Source organism: Lissotriton helveticus, chromosome 5_1, assembly GCF_964261635.1.
Source record: "Lissotriton helveticus chromosome 5_1, aLisHel1.1, whole genome shotgun sequence".
Lineage (NCBI taxonomy): Eukaryota > Metazoa > Chordata > Amphibia > Caudata > Salamandridae > Lissotriton > Lissotriton helveticus.
The window spans coordinates 1,214,466,182-1,214,490,782 of record NC_136065.1 but is presented as its reverse complement, the minus strand read 5'-3'; the positions used below and the strand labels follow the sequence as shown (position 1 = coordinate 1,214,490,782).

The following is a 24,601-nucleotide window of genomic DNA, read 5'->3' as shown; positions in this document are numbered from 1 at the left end:
AATATGGTGAGGGTATGTTTTGGCCATTTTTCTGCCACAATGTGGGCAGTTGGTAAAATAAGTTTGTATTTTAAGCACAAAAAAAAATATTTCCAGACAGGAAATTACAGAAAAAAACTATCCGCCCTAAAGGACGTTGAGTGAACTACTTTTAAAATGGTTCGGAAATGATTTCAAGAGGAAAGAAGCTCAGTGCTACAAGTTCATATCAGCAGGAGCCGGAAAACAGAACTGAGTCAACTGCCATGTACAGGGCATGATGAGAAACTGGCAGTCAGGGTGCCCCAAAAGGTGCAGTGTTCTATTGCCTATACATTGCTCTATTTTTCCCTATTATTCACTTAAAACACGAAAAGGCTTTCTGAAGGATGTTTTTAAAATGTCACGATTCTTTAATTTAATTACCTTTTTAAGTCTTGAAGTATTTTCTTCCATCTTTTAAGGTAAATTAATGGATTAGGCAATAAAGACTGAGGATGCTAAATTATAAGTTTAAGTTAAATATATTTTCAGGCCTTTCCGAATAAAGGCGCAAATACTACACAAAATATGACTTTGGAAAAAGTTCTCTGCGATCCCCGCACATGGGTGGGAGAAGGGAGTATTCAATGCTTATGTTATGTTATAATAACTTCTAAAGCGCAACAAATACCAGCAGGTGTCAAGAAGTCAGCTGTGAATGAGTGGACACAGTATCATCCTTGACTAGAGAAGAATCAAGTTTCTAATTCTTTCCTAAAGGCTAGTAGGTTAGGTTTATATCTAATGTAAAAAGGAAATTGTTTCCTTTCTTCTGCAGTCGAGGTCACAATACTTCTTCATCCCCAATTGGTCCGTTTGAATCTGGGAACCACAAGTTTCAAGGTGCCAGTGGAAATAAGGTTTCTTACTGGACTGTACCATTTGAAAGAAAAATTCAAATAGTCTGGGTCTATGTCATGAAAAGCTTTGTTGGCAAGACAGAGGGCCTTAAACCTAATACTGCCTAACAGGGAGCCAGTGTAACTTGCTGATGGCTTGAGAAATGGATTCATGTTTGGGAATGCCTACCAGCAATCTAGCGCCAGCATTCTGCAAGACTTGTAGCCTGTTGAATTGTTGATGTTGCATGTTTAAGTAAAGGTCATTAGAATAGTCTATCTTTGATAGAACCAGTGTAGTTACCACAGTTTTTTTTTTTAGCATTTAAGGGAATGAAGGGGAAGATCTTTTTGAGCATCCGCAGCATGTAAAGTGAGGATGACGTGACTGCATTGACCTGCTGGCGGAAAAGTCAGTTTGTTATCCATTACCACTTCTAGAAATCTAACCTTGCTCACTGGGGAGGGCAGGGTCTCCAGTTCCTCTAGACATCATGAAGAGGACCAAAGAGTGGGATTGTTCCCAAAAAGATAACCTCTGTTTTTCCAAGAGTTTAATTTCATGCAGTTTAGGTTCACCCAGTTCTCAATTGCTGCCATACAGTCATGGAAATTCGCACTTGTCTTGTTATCAGAGGAGGTAATGGCTACTACAATTTGGGAATCATCAGTATAGGACATGAGCTTGAACCCAAAATATCTTAACAAGGCTGCCAGAGGTTTAAAGTGAAGATGAAACAACGTGGGAATGAGTGAAGATCCCTGCGGAACCCCACATGGCAGAGAAAAAGGCTTGGACAATAATTGATCCCGTGCCATCACTTGTTTTCTTTCAGATGGAAAAGATTTTAAAAGAGCCAGAGCTGACCCCACGATACCAACAGCCTGGAGATGGTCAACCAGGATCTTATGATCTACTGTATTAAAGGGTGCCGATTAATCGAGACGTACAAGCGCGGCACTGCCACCTACTTCCACTATCGTTCTGACCTCTTCTGTTGTCTTAAGCAAAGCTGTTTCGGTACTATGACCACTTGCGAACCCAAATTGGAGGGTATTGAGTAGTTAGTGGTCCTTTAAAATCAATGGCAGTTGCTAATCATAGCCTTTTCTATGACCTTTGCTGGTAGATGAAGTTGAAAGATAGGCAGTAATTATTCAGTTCTTTGGGGCTTAGATTAGGTTTGTTTTTTTAGTAGAGGGATTATGGATGCTTCTTTCCATTGAGAAGGAAAGCATCCTGACTCAAACATCGAATAGAAGATGCTTGTCAGATAGGTCGCCATGGTTTCTACTGCTAGTTTGATGCTTGCCGGAGGACATGGATCCATAGGTGAGCCAGATTGAGTAGCTTAGATTAATTAAGTTAGTTGATTGACTGAATGAGGAGAGAAATCTATAAACTTGGAAGGTTCCTTCTGTAGGCCAGATTGAAACATGCCAGCCTGTCTGATAGTGCTGTTTTGGTATGTCAGCCTGTCTGATAATGCTGCGTTGGTCACATTTATTGAAACTCTGGACCACTTTGTCTAGAAAGAATCTGGCAAGTGTATCGCAAAAGGCCTGATTGCCGTTGGTCGTATTAGTCCTAGGAACTGAAGCCAATTTGGATACAACCTGAAAACGTTTTTCTGAAGAGTTATTAGCAGCTTCAGTTTTTTGTAGTGAAATCTTCTACAGAGTTGCTTCTGTAGTCTAAGGTTCTCGGTAAAGCAGGGGGCTGAAGGTTTACCTCTTTGCGAGGGTGATACTCTAAGCGGGGCAGAGATGGATAAGGATGTCATTCAGTATAATTCAGAGTGGTGTTTTCTACATTTCCAACATGTGTGGGCAATGAGTCTGCTAATGTTTGATTAAGTACGCCTACCTGTAATTTATCCCAAGAACAGGATTTAAAAGACAGGTAGAGAGGCTTTTCAGGGGCACCTGTAGGTTTTAACATAATGTCAAACATGACCACATGATGCTCAGTTCAGGTTAATAGCAGGGAGTCTCTTATTATCACTTGATTTTCCAAGTGACAATTAAAATCACTAATTATTGAGATATCTTAAGCGCATAGACCTTTCTCTAAGAGGGCACCTACATTTTGCGTAAAAATATTCCTTGGACCAGTATTCCACTAAATGATTGAATATTGTAGAGTTCAATGTTAAACTCAAGAGCCTCGCACTTGTGAGTGAAGCTTGTTCGATAATGGCTGACAAGGTATACCTACGGATCATGGCTAATCCCTGCCACGTTTAAATGGTCTATCCACCCAATCTAGAACAAAATTAGGAGGGGTTGCTACCGCTAGATCAGGGCCGGAGGCTTGGTCAGCCCAGGTTTCTGTGAACCAGGCAATGACTAGCTGGTGACTATCCATGAGGTCTGCAAATTCTATCTCGCATTATATCAGTGACTTCGCATTTAAAAGGGCACACCAACTTTTACTATTGGAATTGGTGGGTGTTTTGGTGGGGTTGATATATGTAGACATGCTGTAACAATTCTCAGTAGGCTAGTATAAAAGTCCAAACATAGACACCCATTGGTTCTACCATTAATGTTCAGAGCATGAAGGTCTTTCCCAGGGTAGACAATCGTTGGTGGGAGATGAGGACCAAAACTGGCAGGGAGGCTGGCGCTGTGCATGATACAAGATTATCAATGGAGATCTCCAGAAAGAGAACAGGTAGTAACCATCATATCTGGGTTGCCCACGGTGGCACAACAAAGGTTATGCAAAAGGATATAGCAATCAGTGAAATAAGACACATAAGTGGGGGCGGGGAACCTGTGAATGAATTTGAAAACCAAATGGTAACCAAAGTGAATTTGTGCATACGGTTCCCAGAGCTAAGAACTACTGAGATGTAAGCAGGACAAGAGAATTTAAAAAACAATCCTTTAAAAAGCAATCATTCAAGTGAAAAAAAGAAATGAAGAAGAAGGTTAATAGTTTTAGTGACTAATAAAGCAGAGAGGCTACAACAGTGGTATAACATGAATTTAGAAACGTGTTCCAGGATCCTCTTTTTGACATTTAGAGAAAATCTCAGGTTGACAAATTGGTACAAGAAATTAACCATCTATTAAAGCCAAATTACATTTTGCACCCAAAGGAAGTCTACTGATCACAAACTAGTGCTTCAATGTTCTTACCAGTGTTCATGGAAGTCGAAGGTCACATAGGTTAGGTCTGGGCTGTTGAAAAGAAGCACTTGTTTTAAGAAGGCATCTCCTATTATTTTTTCTCTTCCAGCTTGGTCCACAAGATTAATAATAATCTGCAATATTTGAAAGAAAATTAAAGTTTACATATACTACAACTGAAAAGAAACTGAAGAAGTTGCTGATGTTAACAAATATTCACAGTGGCTCCTTAACATTGTCAGCAGAAATCACTCTGACACAGACAGTCACCAAGTTTGTGCATTCCATGAATCAAAATACAGTGTGGCACATATGAATTGATGCCTTCTGAAACAATCCAGTGCATTGCAGTGCTCCGATACAGAACAGTAGTTTTATTAGAAACAGATAAAACCATGCTATAACTCTAGAACCTTAGATTTTGAAAGTAGATGTGGTGTAAACTGCCTACTTAGCTCCTAGTCCTGTTATTAGATTTCTAACAAACATTTCTCACTGTCTGGAAGTGCAGACAATATTTAACTGAACATGCCTTCAGAGTAAAGTTCCAGCCTACAAATATCATAGCCCTACCTATCAAACTCTAAAAACCTAGTTTTTTTCTTTCTCCAAAAGGTAAAAATCCCTACCTGGTATTATACTTCTCTGTCGTATTCATTTTCACAACTTTCTGATCATGAGAACATTTCAAAGGTTTCCAGAAATTATTTAAAATATTTTGTTTTTGAAAACACCAATGAAAAAATAAAGTAAACATTATTCCTTGTTTAAGCAAAAGCATATTTGAGAAGGCTAAAGCCGCACATTGGAACCGTCTCTCAGTTCTAATAAAATGATCCTGGAAGTTACCATCGATATCTCTGACCTAAGGAGTTTGGGTGGGTTTGTAATGGCTAAATAGTGAAAATCAAATAGAAGAGCCAAAAGCAAAGTGTGAAAACCAATCTTAATAAATATTTTAAACATGTGGGTTTAACTGTTTAAATGTGAGATTTACAAATGTAATTACATATTCAAAACTTAACATGTTTTTAATCTTTATTTAAAAATATTTAACATAAAAAATACACTGGAAACTCATTTTACATTTAGAACCTGAATTTCATTAAAATAGCACATTTCTAGTAAGAGGAAGTAAACATCATTAAAGCAAGTAGGAAATACGTCTGAGTTCAATGGCCAACGTTTAAACAGGTCTAGGATTTGGGCTGTTGAGGGTTAAGTGGTGTTTTCTTCACTATAATATTTACCTTTCATGATAGAATAGGAAGCAGTGTGAGAATGCTGTGAGAAGGAGAAACCGCATTATCCAATACAAACAAGTCCTTAAGGGCAGCCTGCCACACACAAATCTATGTCTTAGAGACAGAATATAGCTGGTGGTACCTTGAAAACATGTGGAACAATTTCCAGTTGGAAGCGGGTCTATCTGAGACCGGAATGTTAAAGTAGTAGATAATAAACCCTGCGAGCAGGCAACAGTCACACACACAATTGCTGTGATCTCATTAGAGCTTTCATTTGACCTGAATAATGTGTTGGGTCTGGTAGCTTAGGGGACTAATGCGTCCACTGTAGGGGTCTATGTTTGACCTCATGGTCACAGGTTCAAATCCTAACGGGTCGACTCAGCCTTTATACTGCTGAGGTCGATAAAATGAGTACCACTGAGTTGGGTAATAATAAACTTATGTTATTCAGCGCCAAGATACTCTTTTGGATGAACGCACACTTTACAAATACACGTTATGTTATGTAATGTATCACACCTGCTTAACTTCAAGGCACAAAAGTATAGCGAACGTGGCGAAGAAGACCAATGTTGCTCAATCCAACGCAATAACCATTAAGACCGAAGTTATACCTACTAAAAATCAAACGTAAACAACATGTATCGGATCATATTTATGCATGGATTTTAAATCAAGAAACTTCACGCTCTTGTCGGTGCTCCTGATCTTCCCTGCGCCCCCCCCCCCCCCCAATCCCATCCACTTACCAGGACTGTCTATGCGGTATAGAGCTCCACAAGGTAATGCAGTGGAGGGTGAAGGGAGGTGGGTAGTGGCTGTCTCTGTCTGTAAGGATCCTGAAGATGATGGCGTGGTGAAGGTGGCAGGAGTTCCCATCGGTGACAGAAGCTCAAGATGGCTGTAACAACACCCTTGGGGGATGAGCATGGCTGGTGAGAGGAGCCTGCTCAATGGTTGTAGATCATAACAAAGCAAGCTTTTACAAAGCATGCCTTTACCACGCATCCATTACCACAGAATGCATATGAGAAACAGAGGTGCACCACATTTGCAACAAATAACAATAATTGATCAATAAGTGTTTTAAAAAGAAATTTAAAAAAAATCGGAGAGGGAATTTATCTTAAGGTTGCTCCACATGTACACAGCAAAAAGCCAGCCAAAGCATTTCGTCCATAAACATAATGGTCTTCTTCAGGGCACAACAAAAGCAGAAAAATCTATTATATAATTCATTCTTGCATCGAGTTAGGTACATCTATTTAAACCGTCGACCAAGATATGAGTATTCTTAGAGTGTTCCATCAAGGTGTTTTAAACAATTAACAACATCTCCTACATCACATATTCCAAAGTCCATGTGTAATATATTTTTTCTCAAATGGATGGAAGGAACAGGGCAGATCAGCCCATCATCAAGCACTTTGATTGGTGCAAAGTCGGAAACCGAAAAACGCCCCTCTTAGCCCCGATGCCAGGAGCAATGATCATCCGTTTGAGAAAAAATATATTACACATGGACTTTGGAATATGTGATGTAGGAGATGTTGGTGGCTGGCTTTTTGCTATGTACATGTGGAGAAACCTTAAGAAAAAGATAATAAAAGAGAAGATAAGTTTGCTTTCCGATTCTTTTTTTTCTTTTTCAAAACACTTATTGATCAACTATTGTTATTTGTTGCCAATGTGGTACACCTCTGTTACTCATATGTATTACTTTCTCCTAGCTTAGGGTGGCATTGATTGGATGAGGGTGCTTACAAGGAGTGCACACAGTGAACCACAAACACTTTTGGAGACAAAGCTGAGGTGCGGCACTTGTTTGGGTCCACTCCTACCTTTCTTAATACATTACCAGGCAATACCTTCACCACGCACTGCCTTTACAAGGCATATGCCTTTACCATGCATTCCTTTACAATGCAAAGTAAGTATAAGTGAAATACACACACACACAGATTATATATATATATAAATATATATTTCCAACAAAGAAGCAGAGAACTCTGGGTAGTTCTCAAGTTAAGACGGAGAGCAGTTCCAGTATAGAGCAACCTACAACACCAGCGACACTCCAAATTTGCCCACCTCAACTGTGCTTTTTTATCAAGTTTTTAAGCATAGAATTAGCACATTGCCATCCACACCAAGACAGAAAGAGACAAACTACTTTGCATTTCTACTGAAAAGTCATTAAGCATGGGATAGGCACAGAGCCATCCACACCTACCTGTAAAATGACTAAAGCCTTTTACCACTCCGGGCACAGTATTTATTGAAAAAAAACATCCAAGCCAATCTGGAATGAATAAAAGCAACACCGGACAGGTGTTTCGCCATCATTATAGCTCCTCAGAGAGGTTTTGCTTTGTCCAGACACAAGCACCCAGTATAAGACAAAACAATACCTTTTCAGGTAAAGACTGCTGCATAAATTATGCAAAAAAGAAGCACAGAACTTTGGGGAGTTCCCAAGTTTAGGAGCATAGGATTAGCACATTGACACAGAGAAGCAGACATTTGAGGTGAGCAAATTCAGAGTGTCGCTGGTGTTGAAGGGTGCTAGAATGGGTTTTCTGGTTGGCTAGCGTTTGCATTTAAGCCAGGCAGAATTCACCACTCTAGTCACGAAAAGGGGATTACATGTCTAAAATAACACCTGCTCACCCCCCTTGGTAGCTTGGCACAAGCAGTCAGGGCTTATCTCAGAGGCAATGAGTGAAGTATTTGCACATAACGCACAGTAAGGATAAGTTACTTACCTGTAATCCTAGTTCTCTTCCAGGGGTATCCTCATCAAAGTCATAAGCACTGAATACCCCCCCCCCCCCCCCCCCCCCCCTGTGCAGGGACCCCGGAAATAATACAAATTATATATGGAAAACATATATATATATATATATATATATATATACACACACACACACATATATAATATTTTCTCATACCAATGCAGCTCCCATCTAGGAGGCTAAACAATGTAATAACACCCATAAAACTGCATTTGCAAATATATAAAAACACAAGAGGGCAAGTAGTACTTGTACTCGGTTTTTAATGAGTAAAACTCATGAAGAAAAAACTGCAAATAAAGCAGACATTGTCAGGCTGCATTGTTAACCAATAGCATAGAAAATGAAAGCATTTTCACACAAAAACTGGCACCGTTCCTTTAAGGCAGCCATAACCCCTAACTTCCAATCATGCCTCAGAGGTGACAGTTAGGTTAGTTGTTCTTTACGTAACCCTGAAGAACAGGGCACAAAGATATTGCTTAACCATGATTAAAATCTCATTTGCCTAGGGAGGAGGGTGGGTTGCTTATGACTTGGATGAGGATACTCCTGGAAGAGAACTAGGATTACAGGTAAGTAACGTATCCTTCTCTTCCAGGGGATCCTCATCAATAGTCATAAGCACTGAATAAAATAGCAAGCCCCATCCTCCAGCTGTAGGCAAATGAGAGTAAAATGACCCAACATACAATAACAGCCGCAATCAGCTGTTGAACCGATTCCCAAGTAGGCCTGGCCTACTTGGGTGTCTGTTCGGGTGTCTGAATCTAGACAATAGTGCCTCGTAAATGTATTGACGGACCTCAAAGTCGCCGCCTTACAGATTTCAGATATAGGCATGTTATGAAGAAAAGAAGTCGTAGCTGCTTTTTCTCTAGTGGAATAAGATTGGGAGTAGACCCAAGAGGCCTTTGCACTAACTGATAAGCTAGCTTGATACATGAAACTATCCATCTGGGGATGGACCGCTTTGAAGCTGGAAGACCCGTTCTGATCGACCCATAGTTAACAAATAGTTGATCACATTTTCTCGTGGACTTGGACCTATCCAGATAGAATTTTAAAACTCTTTTCAGGTCCAGGGAGTGTAAAGCCCTCTCAGCTGGATTAGAGGGATGAGGGAAAAAGGTGGGCAGAGAGATAGTCTGATTTACATGGAAATCTGACACCACCTTAGGAAGGAAAGAGGAATGAGTCCTCAATATGACCCTATTAAGATGGCAAGCACCATTCCTCCAGCCCCCTAATAGGCATACGGTGTTCTCAAAACAAATCAAACCTACCACGACCTGGGAAATCCCCACAGCCATTGTTTTGATTTAGCCGAGAACTTCAGTAAAGAATGTGCGAACGACCAGTTCGTATGACATCCTTATTGACGTACTTATGTCCATCCTTACGTCAATCCCGGCACCTTTCAGGTATAAATAATACTGACATTGCCTTAAGCAAACACACGAGGTGGTGACAAGATTGGAGCAGCGAGACTTGCCGAGGAGCCCAGCAGACAGCGAAGCCCACAGACGCTGCCCCTCCTTTCTGACGCGCTGAGAGAGAGACGCTGCCTTTTCTCCTGCCGAGAAATCCAGCTCCGGCGCTTCCAAGCCGCCCTCGCAGGCAGCTGGAATATCAAGACCTGAGATAGAGATACCAGCCCTCCAGCCTTCTAAACTCCCAGGTACTGAACTGAATCATCCTTTGTAGAGAATTCTTGAAGCAGACTCTTGGCAAAACAAACTTAACTTAAACTGCTACTTATCTACTCCCGCCACGTATTAGGCTTAGGTCAGGTACATTGGGGTAGGCGTAGTTAGAAGCACCAGTTGAGTACGATTAGTCAATGTATATATGTATGTATCTATTTTATCCATTTTAAGTACCATATGGCTAAGAAACCATATCAATGCTTTTACAGTATTATTTTATAATTCTGTTATTACTGTATGCACTTTACTTATCTCTAAGTATTGCAATAATAGCGATTCATTTCTCTTGTATGAGAAAAGAGACTGATCAATAAATAACATCTTTTTATTGAACACGCCCGTCTCTTCCTTTTCTCTACAATCTGGTGAAACTAAGAATGCACTGAACTGACTGAGTAAAATAAGTTGTCTTTTGTTTTCACACGACTCTAGAGATACACGCTTGATTAGGGGAGAGCAAAGTTGTCATGTTCTATGGTTGTCAGAAACTAAATCCCTTCTTGTCTATCCAGGGAAGTTAAACTCCTCCTTGTCTATTCGAGAAAGTTTCTAGTGAACTCTGAGCTAGCTGGCACACACATAACTTTAAGTCTAATATCGACAGTAGAAGACCTAGTTAACCTCTGTCCTACGTCTATACTATTGAAGATATTATTCCAATGCGCAGAGCCTATTGGGATGATAGGAACTACACTACATGGCGCCCAACTGGTTTGGATGGGCGATAAATCTAACGTAAGACATTAGAGTAACTCAGTCGTGCTTTTTCACACAGACCCCTTTTCCCCATAATACTCCAAAGACGTCTGGAGTGGGTGAAAGGTTAAATCCGCCAAACTTAGTAGGAGGAGACTCCTATGTATGGTTCTTGGTTTATTCAACGTTGAAGGATACACTGTTCCAAAATATTGTGCATCTAATCTTTGTTTCCATAGAAACCTGATCTGCAAATAAACAAAATAACCTTCTTGACAGTAGAATGTCAGAAACTGAAGAAGAAAGGGAGACAGCTAGAATAGCAGCTGAACTCCTAGAAGCTGACAATACTCTACTACAGCAAGACCCGGAGGCAATACTCATCCCGGTCAACATAAGGAAATCTATAACTTTAAAACTTATAGAAAATGGGCTGACACCGAGAGGTGGTACAGTCATATTCGTAATCGAGGCACACGAATATCGGCAGACAGAGGTATTCTATTCATGGATAAACTTTCCAGCAGCAAACGCTGTAACAAAGGACTTCCACTATTACAAAATAGAGGAACCTCCGAATGAATACACTCCTTTCGAGGCGGTGGAAATACCACTCAAATACCAAGAGCACCTGCTCTGGTTTAATGGCGCCCTAAAACATAATAATCACATCACCAGGCTCGGTCCACTAGGTAGACCAGGAGCAACGTGGCCGGTCCTATCTTGATACACACCACATCCAGACATTGAAGAAATGTCTGCACCAGATCTTTTAGCACAGCTAAAACAACTAATTAAAATACATAGACAATTAGTCCAATATGTAATGCAGACTTCAACAGTCCTACCAGCTATTAAAATTCCACAGCTGATCCCTCACCAGGGGAACACAAATAAAATTACACCACAGAACATACAGTCCTGTCTAGGTAAAGTACCCGCAAAACGGGAACAAATTGCATTCTGGTTAGCACAAAAAATCACTCAAATAGAGGCGGTATTTCCAGATACCACCCCGGTTGAGAAACACAGGATTCTGACTATCTGTCTTCCAATGGGAATCGCACCACATGTGGAGGACTGTGACACTTGGGGTACAGTCTTTGCTTCCATTTACACAAAAACACATGGTGTTCGATCCATGTCAGTAATACCAGATGTGCTAAAACAAATTCAAGATGAATACGGTCCAGAACCTGCTTTAACTCTTGGTATGAAACTACTAAAAGACTTTAAACAGGTCTCGGCAATATTATTAGCCAATATAAAGGGAGAAGCAGCAAATGTGGCGATCCGCCAGAGGTTGAAAGAAATAGATATAGCAGACCAACCATTTGAAATTGCCAGAATCATAGAAAAATCCTATGAAGAACTAGGAGGAGATAGTTTGGGTGGAAAACCGGTGAAACCCCAACTAATTGAAAAACCTGAAAAAGTATTTATTAAAAATAATCTAAACACTCAAAAAAAGAGCTGGGATGGAAATAAACAATCCACTCCTAAAGAAAAAAGATTCCAGTCCAGAGGAAGGTCTCCTCGGCGGAGAGAAAGATCTCCGGACCAAGGACACAAGTCTCCCCAGAGGGAGCCCTCTGAGAAAAAATACAACCTTAGAAATAGGGATAATCTGAAGAAACCTGATAGATATCAAGATATTGATACACGTCCCTCTCAATCTTTTCAGACTTCCTCGCAGAAATCGGAAAGGAGAGGACGATCAGAACACAGGGAAGAGCACGTCAAGTCCAAAGACAAGGAACCTGCTCATCAAAATCAAAAATTACAGTTTCCAAAAAAGAAGGTAGCCAGTATTAAAGTAATCAACCATGCCGAGAATACTGAGGACACAGCTGAAAAACGGAGAATGGGCTCAGACAATGCTAGACAGCGCAGCAGAAGTGAGCATAGCTCGCAAGACCCTTATGAATCATCTGGAGACAGTGGACACGAATGAATACATTCAGGTGGAAACTGCAGATACCAGAGTTAGCAAACCTCATAAAATATATGAAATAACATTGCGTATAGAGGGGGATAAGACTAGGAAAATAAGGGGTCTCTTTTGGGATAATCTCTCCAAGGGCTATGACATCCTTCTAGCTGAAAGAGACTGGCCACCAGAGTTTGTCAGGGAGTGCCCTCATGGCGAAGAAATAATTATGCCTGCCTTCTCAAATCATATTCCAATTCATAAAAAAGATACACTTGCAAGAAAGTGGGCAGTAGCCCAAGCCCCTGCATTATATAAAAACCATGTGGGATGGGATGAGGACTCTCCTCCTCACAAAATCCAGTTAAAATCACAACCTACTGCACAGAGGCAGTACCCAATTAAGCAAGAAGCTAAAAAACGGGTAAAAGAGATCCTAGATCAACTTGAATACCAGGGGGTGATTGAAACTTGCACCTCACAAATGAATAATCCTTTGTTTCCTGTCTCCAAACCAGACAATTCATATCGTCTTGTTTTGGACTACAGATACCTTAACTCATGTTGCAAAACCTTTGCAGTACAAAACTCGCATAGTGCTGCACTAATGAATAACATAGTGCGCAAGAAATACAAAACAACATTAGACATCTCTAATGGATTCTTCTGTCAAAATATAGCACCAGAGAGCAGATATTTGACCGCGTTCTCAATAAATGGCGCGCAAAAAAATTTCTGTCGTTTGCCCCAGGGGTTCAAGAATAGCCCAGGATTATTTTCAGCAAGAGTAAAAGAGTTACTACAAATATATGATGATGAGGCATTATCTTATATCGATGACATCTATCTAACAGATGATGACTTGGATACTCACTTGAAGAGAGTGAACACCATAATACTTGGGTTCGCAGCAGAGGGTTACAAATTCAACTTTACAAAGTCAAGAATTGCCCATCTAACTGTCCTGTTTTTGGATATGAACTATCAAGTGAAGGCAAAAGCCTGGCTGACAATTTCCTAGAGAAATGTGCTGTAATCCAAGCACCTAGAACACTAAAAAACTTACAATCAATTCTAGGTTTCCTGAATTTCGGAAGAACTTACATTATAAATTATGCAGAGAGAGTTAAACCTCTCTATGATCTTATAAAACCAGATTTTAAAAGAATCAATTGGACTCAAAAACACACAGAAATTTTGAGATCTTTACAAACAGATATGTTAGTTAAAACAAAATTACAAACACGTGACAACACACGCAACCTTGTGATTCGAGTCATCCCAGGAAGATGCGGATTCACATACCTGACCTCTAATGAGGGAGAGAAGGTACCAATAGCATACAAATCACATTTGTACACAGAAGCTGAAAAAAGGTTAAGCATTAAGGAAAACATTGTTCATGCGGTTCAAACAGCTGTAGCAAAAGAAAAATACCAAGCCGACGGTAGACAGGTTACAGTCAGAACAGCAGAATCAGCTTTTGAGGCATTAACAACACCATGTAATTTACCGACAACTGCACTGAATCCAGAATGGATACAATGGGTAAATTCTGTTGCTACAGACAAAGTAAAATACAATTTTGACCCGGAAATGAAAGAATTAAAATATCTAGAATATGAGAGAGAATACCCTCTGCCAATCGACATTCTGCCTTTACGACAGTACGCCTGTGTAATATATACAGACGGTCATGCTCACCCTCAGTTTGGGGAGAGCTGGCTTACAACGCCACATGCGAAATTGTAAAAGAAGTGTGGCGCGGAGGTAAATTAAGACCTCTACTTCAGGTTTTAAAGTCTTTATTTCGATTATTAACAATCATAAAAGACATATTAAAATACAAAAAAGTATAACTGGTTCAATTAAAATAGCCAAAGAAAATCAATATGCACAGATATTATTTAGACACTTCTAAAAATACATAGGTGCTCAAACCAAAAAACATTTCTTATCAAGTGGATAAAACAGGATTAAATTTCGAATGAATAAATAAAGAGACCTGAATATTTTATGTAAAATTTAAAAGAAGAAATATAACATTTTGAAAGGTTAAAGTTACCAGTCTAGAAGACGAAAAATGAGTGCAGTTAATGTTGCATAGTCATCGGGTGGTTTAACAATTGCATACTTGGACGAAACAGATTTCAGCAAATAACAGAACAACTTTTATAATTGGCTCTAAGGTATACACTTTTTTAACCTAAGGAGCCAAGCCCAGCCCAAGTATTTTGCCAGGGCTACCACATAAACCTCTGAGGTGTTGGTCCTGAGCGCCTGTATGGCTTCTGTCGCTGTTTTGTATGGCAAATTTTTAAACAAAGGTTTTAGCCATTTTTTCCGAGGTGCTCCATACCTAGGACAGGCAAAGAGGAAGTGACCTTCAGACTCCGTATGACCTGAGCAGCACATACAATAGGGTGATATCCCTGTGGACCATTTGTTCAGAAAGGTGTTTAATGGTAAAGCGCCCACTCTAAACTGATGGTACAGTTTCTTATCTAGCGGTCGGGAAATAACATCCCAGTATGGCTCTCTCAGTGGGTCAATTTTGAATGTTAGAAACCTGCCTGTGAGGTCATTTTTATTGGACAGCATCACTCTTTTTAGGCGGGTGGTGGTCAAATATAAAGATTTAAATTCATCTTTAGGTGGGAACGAATTTGATTGTGGGGATGACCAGAGATGTTCCAAGCCCATGTCTATCAGAATTGTTTTTACAGCAATGAGCCATGGTATCTTCCCTGACCCCCTGATAGACCTAACTTCCGACAATTCCTTTGCAAAAAGGAATAAGTCTGGGGATGTCCATATTCGTCTCCACAATGCCACTAACCTAAATCTTGCCATTTCATTAATAGGAGGGGAACCAAGGTCCAGGCAGAGAGGGAGCGAGGGTGTAGACTGTGGAAGGCCCACAAGGTTTCGGAGGAATCTACATTGGATTTTATACAAATTAGACAAGTCCGTATGACCCCATAGATCAGCGCCATATAGAATGGCTGTAGAAATTTTAACATCGTAGATCTTAAGGGCCGGCAGGACCCGTCTAGTGATTGATTCCTTCTGCTCTTTAACGAGACAACCAGTCAGCCTGGCAAGTTTGAGTTGTTGCATAATAATTTGGTCCTTCCATCTCAGGCGGCTGTCAAGGGTGACCCCTAGATAGGTCATGGTATCAACCTGTTCTAGATTTACTCCATTCATCTTCACTGAGCTTCGGACTAGATGGTTTTTTGTAAAAACCATGAATTTTGTTTTCCCCACGTTGACTGCCAGGTTGTTGATGGTACAAAACTCCTCAAAGCGGTCCAATGCCCGCTGTAGTCCGCTTCGTGTTTTGGAGAGGATTAGAGTATCATCTGCGAAGATGAGTAACGGAAACCTCATCCCTGCCAACATTGGGGCGTCAGTGGGAGTATCCAGAAAAAATTTAACAACTTGGTTAATAAAAAGGAGGAACAGGGTAGGGGCCAGGACGCACCCCTGGCGGACACCTCGGGTTACGGGGAATGTTTCTGTAACTTGTCCCTGACCCCCCCACCTCACCCTTGCAAAGTTGTCCTCGTGGAGTCTTATAATAAGGTCCAATAATTCGGGTGGGCATCCCAAAGTTACCAAGACAGCCCACAGCCTATCCCTGGGCACCAGATCGAAAGCGGACTTCAGATCGATGAATGCAGCATAGATGTTACCACCACCTAACCAAACTTCCTTCCAATAGATCAGGCAGAATCTAAAAACCTGATCTATGGTGCTCATTCCCGATCTGAAGCCCACCTGCATGGGGGACAGAATGTTCTCCATTTCTATCCAACCCTGGACCCTTCCCAAGACCATACGCGCCACTATCTTTTGAATCGAATCGATTAAACTGATAGGGCGGTAGTTTGCTGGAATGGATTTATCACCCTTTTTATAAACTGGAACTATTTCAGCTCCTTTCCAGGAGTTCGGGACTGTAGCTCCAAGTGCCAAAGTATTAGCTATTCTAGTGATGTACGGGAGCCACAGAGTGGGATTAGATTTAAAAAGATCCGCCGGGATTAGGTCCATACCAGGGGCTTTACCTCGGAGGGTAAGTGCCAATGCCAACTCAACCTCAGAAACCGTAAAAGTGAGTTTTCCGCTTTCTGGGGTCTGCACGAGTGGATTGCTTAAGGGATTTAGGGTCTCATCGTCCCCAGCTCTAAATTGAGCCGAGTAAAAAGATACCCAGTCCTCAAGTGGCACATTATTTCCAGGTGTAGAAGAATCAATATTTTTACCCCATTTGACCAAATCCCAAAATCTTTTCTGGTTGTTAGAAGATGATGCTTCTAAAAGATCTAACCAGAACTCGTCCTCCCACTCCCGTTTGGCTTTGCTGATGATTTTTTTGTAATGGAGTCTAGCAGCTCTTACTGTAACCATGACCCGAGATTTAATGGCAGAGATAAGAGCTGCATGTGCCTCTCTACAGTCCTTGTTATACCATTTTTGGGGCAGAAGGTTAGTTTTAGTAACAGCCTTCCCACATGGTTTGGATAACATTGTTTTTAAGCTGTCAAAGCACTTAATATGAACACCCATCACACTATTTACAGTTCCAGCCGCCGCCCCCGACATATCTATTTGCAACATTTCGTTAAGTGCGTTTCCCACTACAACATTGATATTGTTTAGTAAGCACTCATCTTCCATAACCCGTGGCCACTTCAATCTCCTCCTATCATTGGTAAGTATGACATCCCCTGTATAGGTTGTGGATGATACTTCCCTTCTATTTAAATCCGGCATCTTCAACGATAAGGACAGTGGGTTATGGTCGCTTTCCGGGCGCTCTAAAACTGCCATGTCAATTAGGAGAGCCCAATGCTCCATGTCCAGTAAAATATAATCAATGCGGCTTTGCCTCTGGCCATTATCAAAAGTGCATTTTCCCTTCACATCAGAGGCGGAACGGCCATTACATGCTCGGAGCCCATTTTGTAAGCAAAAGGCCGTCCAGGACACCGCAGCCTCAGTACTTTAGCCATCTTCTCCACTTGCAATTCTGGAATACCCCATGCAGAATCATCTGCCATGGTCCATGTATCTCCCATATCCAGCACGGGTTCTATAGTGCAATTTAGGTCCCCAGCAATAATAGTAATAATACCTCCATCCATTTTCGCTACCATGTGGTCAACAAAGTTCAACAGGGGTGAGCATCGACCGCCAGGAAGGCCTCTAGCATAGATGTTAATAATATTCATAACTTGTTTGTTCCCTTTATTTAATATAATGGACAACAGATCCTGATTCTCCACCGGGAACTCTGTTGGATAGAAGCCCAAGGATTGTTTCAACCAAATTAGCAAGCCACCTGCGGCCCGCCCTTTACCTCCTTTAGTTGCGGGTTTAAAAAAGTTAATATAGCCCAGCTTATGGACAGGCTCCGTTGCCCATGTTTCCTGCAACAAGATAATATCGTAAGTGTCCAAAAAACTTGACCAGTCTGCAGACACAAGGCGTGCCTTAATCCCCGCTATGTTCCAGGACAAAATTTTCAGATGGTTGTTCAAATTGCCTGGTAACAAAGGGTTTAAGGGCTGTACAGGTCCATGAGCAGCCACTATATCATCATTATCCACTAGGTACTTAGCACACTCTACCGGGGCAATGATTTTCTCCTCAATCCGAGTCCCCTGGGCAACTACCTGTGGTCTAGGGCTGTTTAGCAGATATATTTGGCTTCCTTCCCCGACAACTAGATTATTCAATTGAATTGGGCATGCCACGTTATAATCACTCAGGGCTTGGGTTATCACACTACCAGTTGGGGTCTCACTAGAGGAACCACTAAGTCAATCTATAGCTTCCAAGCCAGAAAGGGGGCCAAAATGATTAAAGAGAAAGGGGCGCTGGCTGTCAATCGGGGTCAATACCATGGGATGTCTCGCAGCAGGACCTTTACGAAACAAAGGATAGGATTGAAAAGGTATATGCCTGCGCGGGTAGAAATAGGATAAATCCAAGGTTTGGACATCCCCCTGCCTTGCAAATCTGGTCACTCGTTTAATAGCGTCAACTACCCATGAGTCTTTGAATGATATAAGGATACAATCTCCTTCTAAATCTTTTGCCTCAGGCCCCACCCAATCTACTCTCCTCACATACAATATCTCCGTAGGAGTGGAGGGGGGCAGCGGACGATTTTTATTCAGCCAAAAGGTGACTTTATTACGAAGGTCACCATACGATTCCCTAGATCCTGGTTTCAATGGTGCTACGCCTGTCAAAACGATAGTGTGTAAGGCCGCTTCGGGGGGAAGATCAACACTGGGAATGTTTGGCCTTTTACGCCCCCCCTCCCTGTGACTAGTAGAAGCAGTATTTTGAGTTCTTGAAATACTAGGTGAAGGACGATTTGAGTTAGATTGTGTTAAAGAACCCATGTGTTGACGCCCAACCATATTTTGTTTAGCCTCTGTTTTCATTTGGTGCTTTGGTACCTGGGTCTGGGAGCTAGGTCCTGGTTTAGAAGAGGTGGTAGAAGAAGTATTAGTTTTTTGACCCCCTTTGGCTATGGTGTTATTTATTCCTATCGTTGTGTTAAGGGAATTTTTGCCGTTTTCCATATTCTTACTAGTGACCTTACTAGGTGCCTTACTTGAAGCTGGTGCATTAACAGTGCCCTTATCATTCAAGCCACACAATGCTTGTAACCTTGCGTGGTTTGTTTGAATCAGACCCTCCATGCTATCGATCTTTGAGGTCATGAGCCTTGTCCGCTCCAGGACTGGCAAGAGTAGTGTTTTAATCATGGCCTCCATTTTTGCCAGCAGAGCCTCATCACTGTTGAGGCACATGGGACAAGTAGTGGAGGAACCCGAAGTCAAGAGTGAGGGGCATACCAAATTATTAGGCACCGGGGGTTTTAGCCGGTTTGGGTGGAGCTTGGACCCTTGACGCCATTCTCCCTGGGCTGTATTGGCTTTTTTGAGATTCGTATTACTTTCCCCTGACATTGTAAAATCCCATTTTCTCTTTTTGGTATTAGGGGGAGAATTGGATATAGGTGGATTAGTATTTTCAACAGGATTAGAGATATTGGATTGATTAGAGAGAGGGGTTCCGGATAACTGACTAAGATCCTGCTCCTCACTAATCTCAGAATCATTATCCTCCATCCCAGTCTCCTGCGTTTCTTTAGAATCGTTAATACTAATTCTTCCTTCCATTATTTTGTCCCTTGTGGTAGGGCTACCTCCAATGCTTTCTATATGAACTATTGCGTCCGTAACGATAGTATGGACACAATTGAAGGCAGCATGGGGTACAGATGGTGCAGGGGAGACAGATGTGGCTAAAGTCCCCAGTGAGGATCGTCTACCACTAATCAGGTCTATTGAGAGCCTTTTCTCGACCATGGCAATTTCCTTCTCTAAGATGCCAGTGGCCCGTGTAATAAATGCGTCCAAGGGGCCAGAGACAACGCCATTAGGTGTGTTGATTTGGACAGTGCGTTCCTTCCCTGATCTTAAAGGCATTTTGAGCAGGATTCTATTAGACCAGGGGGAGTGGGCCTAGGCCGGACTCTGCCGTACTCGAACGGCCTCAAACGGCCCGCTCTTTGCCCGGTCTTCGCCCCGGTCTTCGCCCCGGTCGCTCCCGCGCAGCGGTAGCTCCACCCAGTAAAATAGAGAATAACAGGGGGCGTTGCCGGCGGGGAGAGCGGCCACAGGTGTTGCACGCAGGGACTCCTGGTCACTGGAGTCCCTGCTAGGCAGCTCGCAGCCCCGCCGGTGCCCAGAGGATGTAGTTTGATAAAGGGCTCCCCCTCGCAGCCTCACGGGAAGTCTCTCCTCGCAGCGGGACCCGCGCAGCGGGTCCGGCAAGTCGTCGGTCCAAACAGGCAGGCTGGATTCGAAAGCTGGGTCAGTCCAGGTCGCGCTGATGCGTTCACAGTATCCCACTGTGTAAGGGAGGCGCTGGGCTTTTACACCGTTGGGTTGGGGGCGTTGCCGGCGGGGAGAGCGGCCACAGGTGTTGCACGCAGGGACTCCTGGTCACTGGAGTCCCTGCTAGGCAGCTCGCAGCCCCGCCGGTGCCCAGAGGATGTAGTTTGATAAAGGGCTCCCCCTCGCAGCCTCACGGGAAGTCTCTCCTCGCAGCGGGACCCGCGCAGCGGGTCCGGCAAGTCGTCGGTCCAAACAGGCAGGCTGGATTCGAAAGCTGGGTCAGTCCAGGTCGCGCTGATGCGTTCACAGTATCCCCTACTTACAAAAACACACTCAGTGGAAAATAATTCAGAACAACAAACTGAAATAATAGCGTTAAAAATGGCGCTAGATAATGCTGATCGCGAATTCCCGACACTTATTGTGTGCGATTCGTATTACTGCGTCAAATCATACAATAACGATTTACAGAAATGGATTCAAAATGGTTACAAAGATGACACAGGTGCAACAATAAAGCAAAAAGTGCTTTGGGAACAAGTAGTTCTTTTACAGAAAGAACTACCAAAAACTCACGTGATACACTCACTGAGTCATCAGCGTGATGGCGTTCACGTTGCAGGGAATTCATTGGCTGAGACAGCCACAGCGGTAGCAACTAAATCGGCTTCCGTAGCTACAAAAAAGCGTGCAGTAAAATACATTGACGGTGAAACAGTGCTGGCAGTAAAAACGTCATCAAAAGGCGACTGCTCAGCATTACCGATCAACTATCCACTCAATTATACATACATAATCGATGCAAACTCAGTCCCTTTTGCTCGAATCCCTGGAGTGGGGGATAGAGTAATTCCAAACATGGACAGGAGAGGCTTGTTAATAGCAGACGCACATATGGGTGAGGGTCTCAGACACCTTAAGCTAAAAGATTCTCTGGAAGAATTACAATCAGTGTACTGGTGGCCAGGCATGAGCCTGCATCATCACATTTTTGTAAAAAACTGCCCAGACTGCAATAGAGATCGCAGTGGCTAGAGAAACGGTTTAATACAATGGCGTTTCACTCCAGAATGTATCAAATCGACAAAATAAAAACAAGTATGAATAATGCGTCACATTAACATATAAAGACTATTTTCACTTATAATGTAGACCCCAACTTTCGGCTGACGCCAGAACTGTTATAAAAGATTTGCAAGTCTATAATGGCATATACGCAAGAAGCATGTTACGTTCAGACCAAAATATTCACTCTAGCTCTAAAACAGCTTATGGGGGGTGCCTGGCCAGAATGAACATTGCATTGCGGGACTCTTCTCACTTCCTTCCTGAGGGAAACGGGATGGTGTAAAGAAAAAACCAAGGCATAAAGCAATCTATAACAGCAAAGGTATTAGGTTCAGGAGCTGGGTGGGTCAAACATCTAATAAGTGTCCAACGTAGTCTAAATAACCTGCCAAGAAATTCTCTGAAAGGACTCAGTCCGTACGAACTATTGTTTGGGACTGGAATGTTAATCCAGGACTTAGATAGTCAGACTTCAGTGGTTAAAGAAAAATGCTTTGATATCAAAGATCGCTTGGCTATTTTACAGGACTTAAATGAAACAAGAAAAGACCTGAGCAACATAAAGTTGAAACAGCAGCCAGCAACCACTGAAGAAAAACCACCTGTCCCAGCAAGGCCTGTCTGGATTCCAAAAGTCGGGGATCTGGTCAGAGAAAAGATCGCGGTAAAGAAGGCAGGGGTGGGGGAATCCTATCGCCCGACGCCCGAACCATGTTGTTTTTGTTGATGGGCAAGAAGATTTATTGTCTATTACGTCCGACGGACAAGTAGACAACAGGCTGTGGGCACTCTGGGGCTCACAGCCAATCAGAAGCTTGCAGAGAGCCTTTGGCTGCATCTGATTGGCTAGCAGCCCATGACTGGAGTCTAGCCAGTGATTGGCTGTGGGGCTGAAACGTCACTCAGCCTCTGCAAGCAGTAGTCTGTGTCGGCGCGAGCCTCACATTCAGGTAAAATAAGCAGGTTTGCGTATTGTTAGTATCGTGAAGTGTGAGGTTGGATGCTCGCATAAAACTATACTTTACTTGATTGTATGATAATGTGACAGAGGTGCGATTTTTTTTTTTTAGCAACCATGGGCAAAAAGATTAATTAGTGCAAAAACATAGCCCTGGCACGCCGTGGCGCCTGAGAAGAGGAGGTCAAAAAAGCAACATATCGCAAGCAGGCGCGCTGCGCTACCACCCTGACAAAAACAAGGAGCCAGGCTGCTTCAGACGTTGTTAGTGACCCCAAAAAACGAGAGTTCTTCGACAAGTACGGTGCAGATAATTATGAAGGGCATGGGTGGCGGGCTCGGTGGACCTTAATGACCCGTCATTCAGTTACACTTCACTGCGATCCTCATGCTATGTTTTCACAGTTCTTCAGAGAACGCAATCCTTTTGATACGTTCTTCAGTGCACAGAACGAAACGAGGCCATGCAAGTTAATGACACATTTGCCAGCTTTGGGATGGGGGCCGGTGGATTAGGTAACGGGGTTTCCGCGGGCTCGGCGAGGACATGATCACATCAGCAAAAAGCAAGACCCTCCAGTAGTGCGTGAGCTTAAAAGGCATCTTGATGAAATCTACACTGGCCGCAGCAGTAAATGAAGATTTCTGAAAGCGCTTAAATACAGACGGCAGAAATGCACACTCCGAAGGACGAGATCATATTAACATAGAAATCAAGAAAGGGTACGAAGATTACCTTCCCTAATGAAGGAGATGAAGCACCCACAAACATCCACTCTGATCTAGTGTTTGTTCTGAAAGATAAACCCCATCTAGTCTTTAGTGGGAAGGCTCAGACATTATCCACCGAGCAAATATCACCCCGAGAGAGGCATTTCTGTGAATGTACCAGTAATGCTCCGACCCTGGACCACAGGACCATCCCACCGGCTTCAAGGATGACGTTATTGAAACTGAGAATCCCAGGCGAATGCCTCCTGCCACCCAAAGCCCCAGAGCAGCAGGGCGACCTCATCCTCGAATCTGAAGCGAAGTTCCCAGACTAAATTCCTCCTTCCGCAAAAGAAATACTGGAGCGGATACTGCCCGCATAGCCACAACGCCGACAAGACAATCGAACCGGAAAGTTGGTGTTTGTTTACAGCTGATATAATTTGTCAGGAGAGGGCGCTGTATGGCCTGATGAAAATATTTTAAAAGCAAGAGTTACACAGAAATATTTAATAGTAACATGCTTATACACTCTTGTATTAAAACTCGTTTCATGTTAAGTTTTTATCTACTGGGCCTGACCAAAGTTAGTCTCAGTGTGTGAAACTTGGGGTTGCACTTTGGCAAGCTGTTGATTTTCACCGATATACAGCGGGGTATCATGACTTCACTGTGCACCGAGGGTTAGATTCTTGTAAAATATAAAAAATGTAAATTCGAATTTGTATAGCGCAGACTTGAACATCTGCATATGAAATTAAAATAAGCCAGACAGCAGAGGCGCAACTAGAGCCACATTTCGGGGGGGGGGGGTAGGTAATCTTTCAACCATAGGCAGATAGTGGTGATGCAGGAACTCGGAGAAGGGGTGAAAGCACAATAAAAGCCTCGTTAACAAGTGAATGGTCTTTGAAAGACCTGTGAAGTACTCGGGTGTAGCTGTGTGTGTGCCAGCGAAGCTGTCTCAGCCCGGACTGACACACACGACAGGGGTTGGGGGAAGAGAATGGGGGCTGAATCCCTTTGACCCCAATGAGCGTTGCATGCCTGCCATACAGGGATACCATTTCTCCTGACTGGATGCAGCTGAGTGAGGGGAGTTCTCAATGAGGTGGGAAAGCACTTATTTGTGAAGTGTCAAAGTCGCTATCAGATGTTACTGGAAGGGGAGAGGTTTTAACTTTCCCATCCTTTGCATGGACATTTTAGGGGGTTGGAATGCTTTCATTTTTTTAAAAAAATCCTTTCATCTCTGGTAATGTCCATTTTCAGGCGTAAGGGCCTTTGCTTCTGTGGAGCTTCTGAGAATCGTGGACAGTGTTTCTGTAAATCTCGCCTCTTGTAAGTAATCTACTTAAGACAGTGATTAAAATATCTTTTTTTGTTAAAGCACTGCTAGAGTGTTCACAAACGTTATTTTTTCGAGCAGATCGCTCTGAATAGAATAGAACTGCTGCGCCTGCTGTGACGGACCTTGTGTACTGAGATACTTTTGTGGCTGCAGGAGGCGCGGGCTCCCATCGACCTCATCGCTGCTGTTGGAGCAGTGCAGACTGTG

General features: G+C 42.6%; 1 protein-coding gene and 1 pseudogene across 3 annotated transcripts in view; one reads left to right on the top strand and one right to left on the bottom strand.

Annotated features, from left to right (window-relative positions):
• INPP5F (inositol polyphosphate-5-phosphatase F) overlaps positions 1–24,601 on the bottom strand; it is a 1,146,251-nt gene that overhangs the window by 340,492 nt on the left and 781,158 nt on the right. For all 3 annotated transcript variants that reach the window (XM_078643924.1, XM_078643926.1, XM_078643927.1), the window contains one exon: positions 4,008–4,132. In XM_078643924.1, coding sequence (XP_078500050.1) covers positions 4,008–4,132 — 125 coding nt within the window. The remainder of the gene's footprint in view (positions 1–4,007; positions 4,133–24,601) is intronic.
• Positions 17,542–23,426, top strand: LOC144756484 (dnaJ homolog subfamily B member 1 pseudogene; annotated as a pseudogene).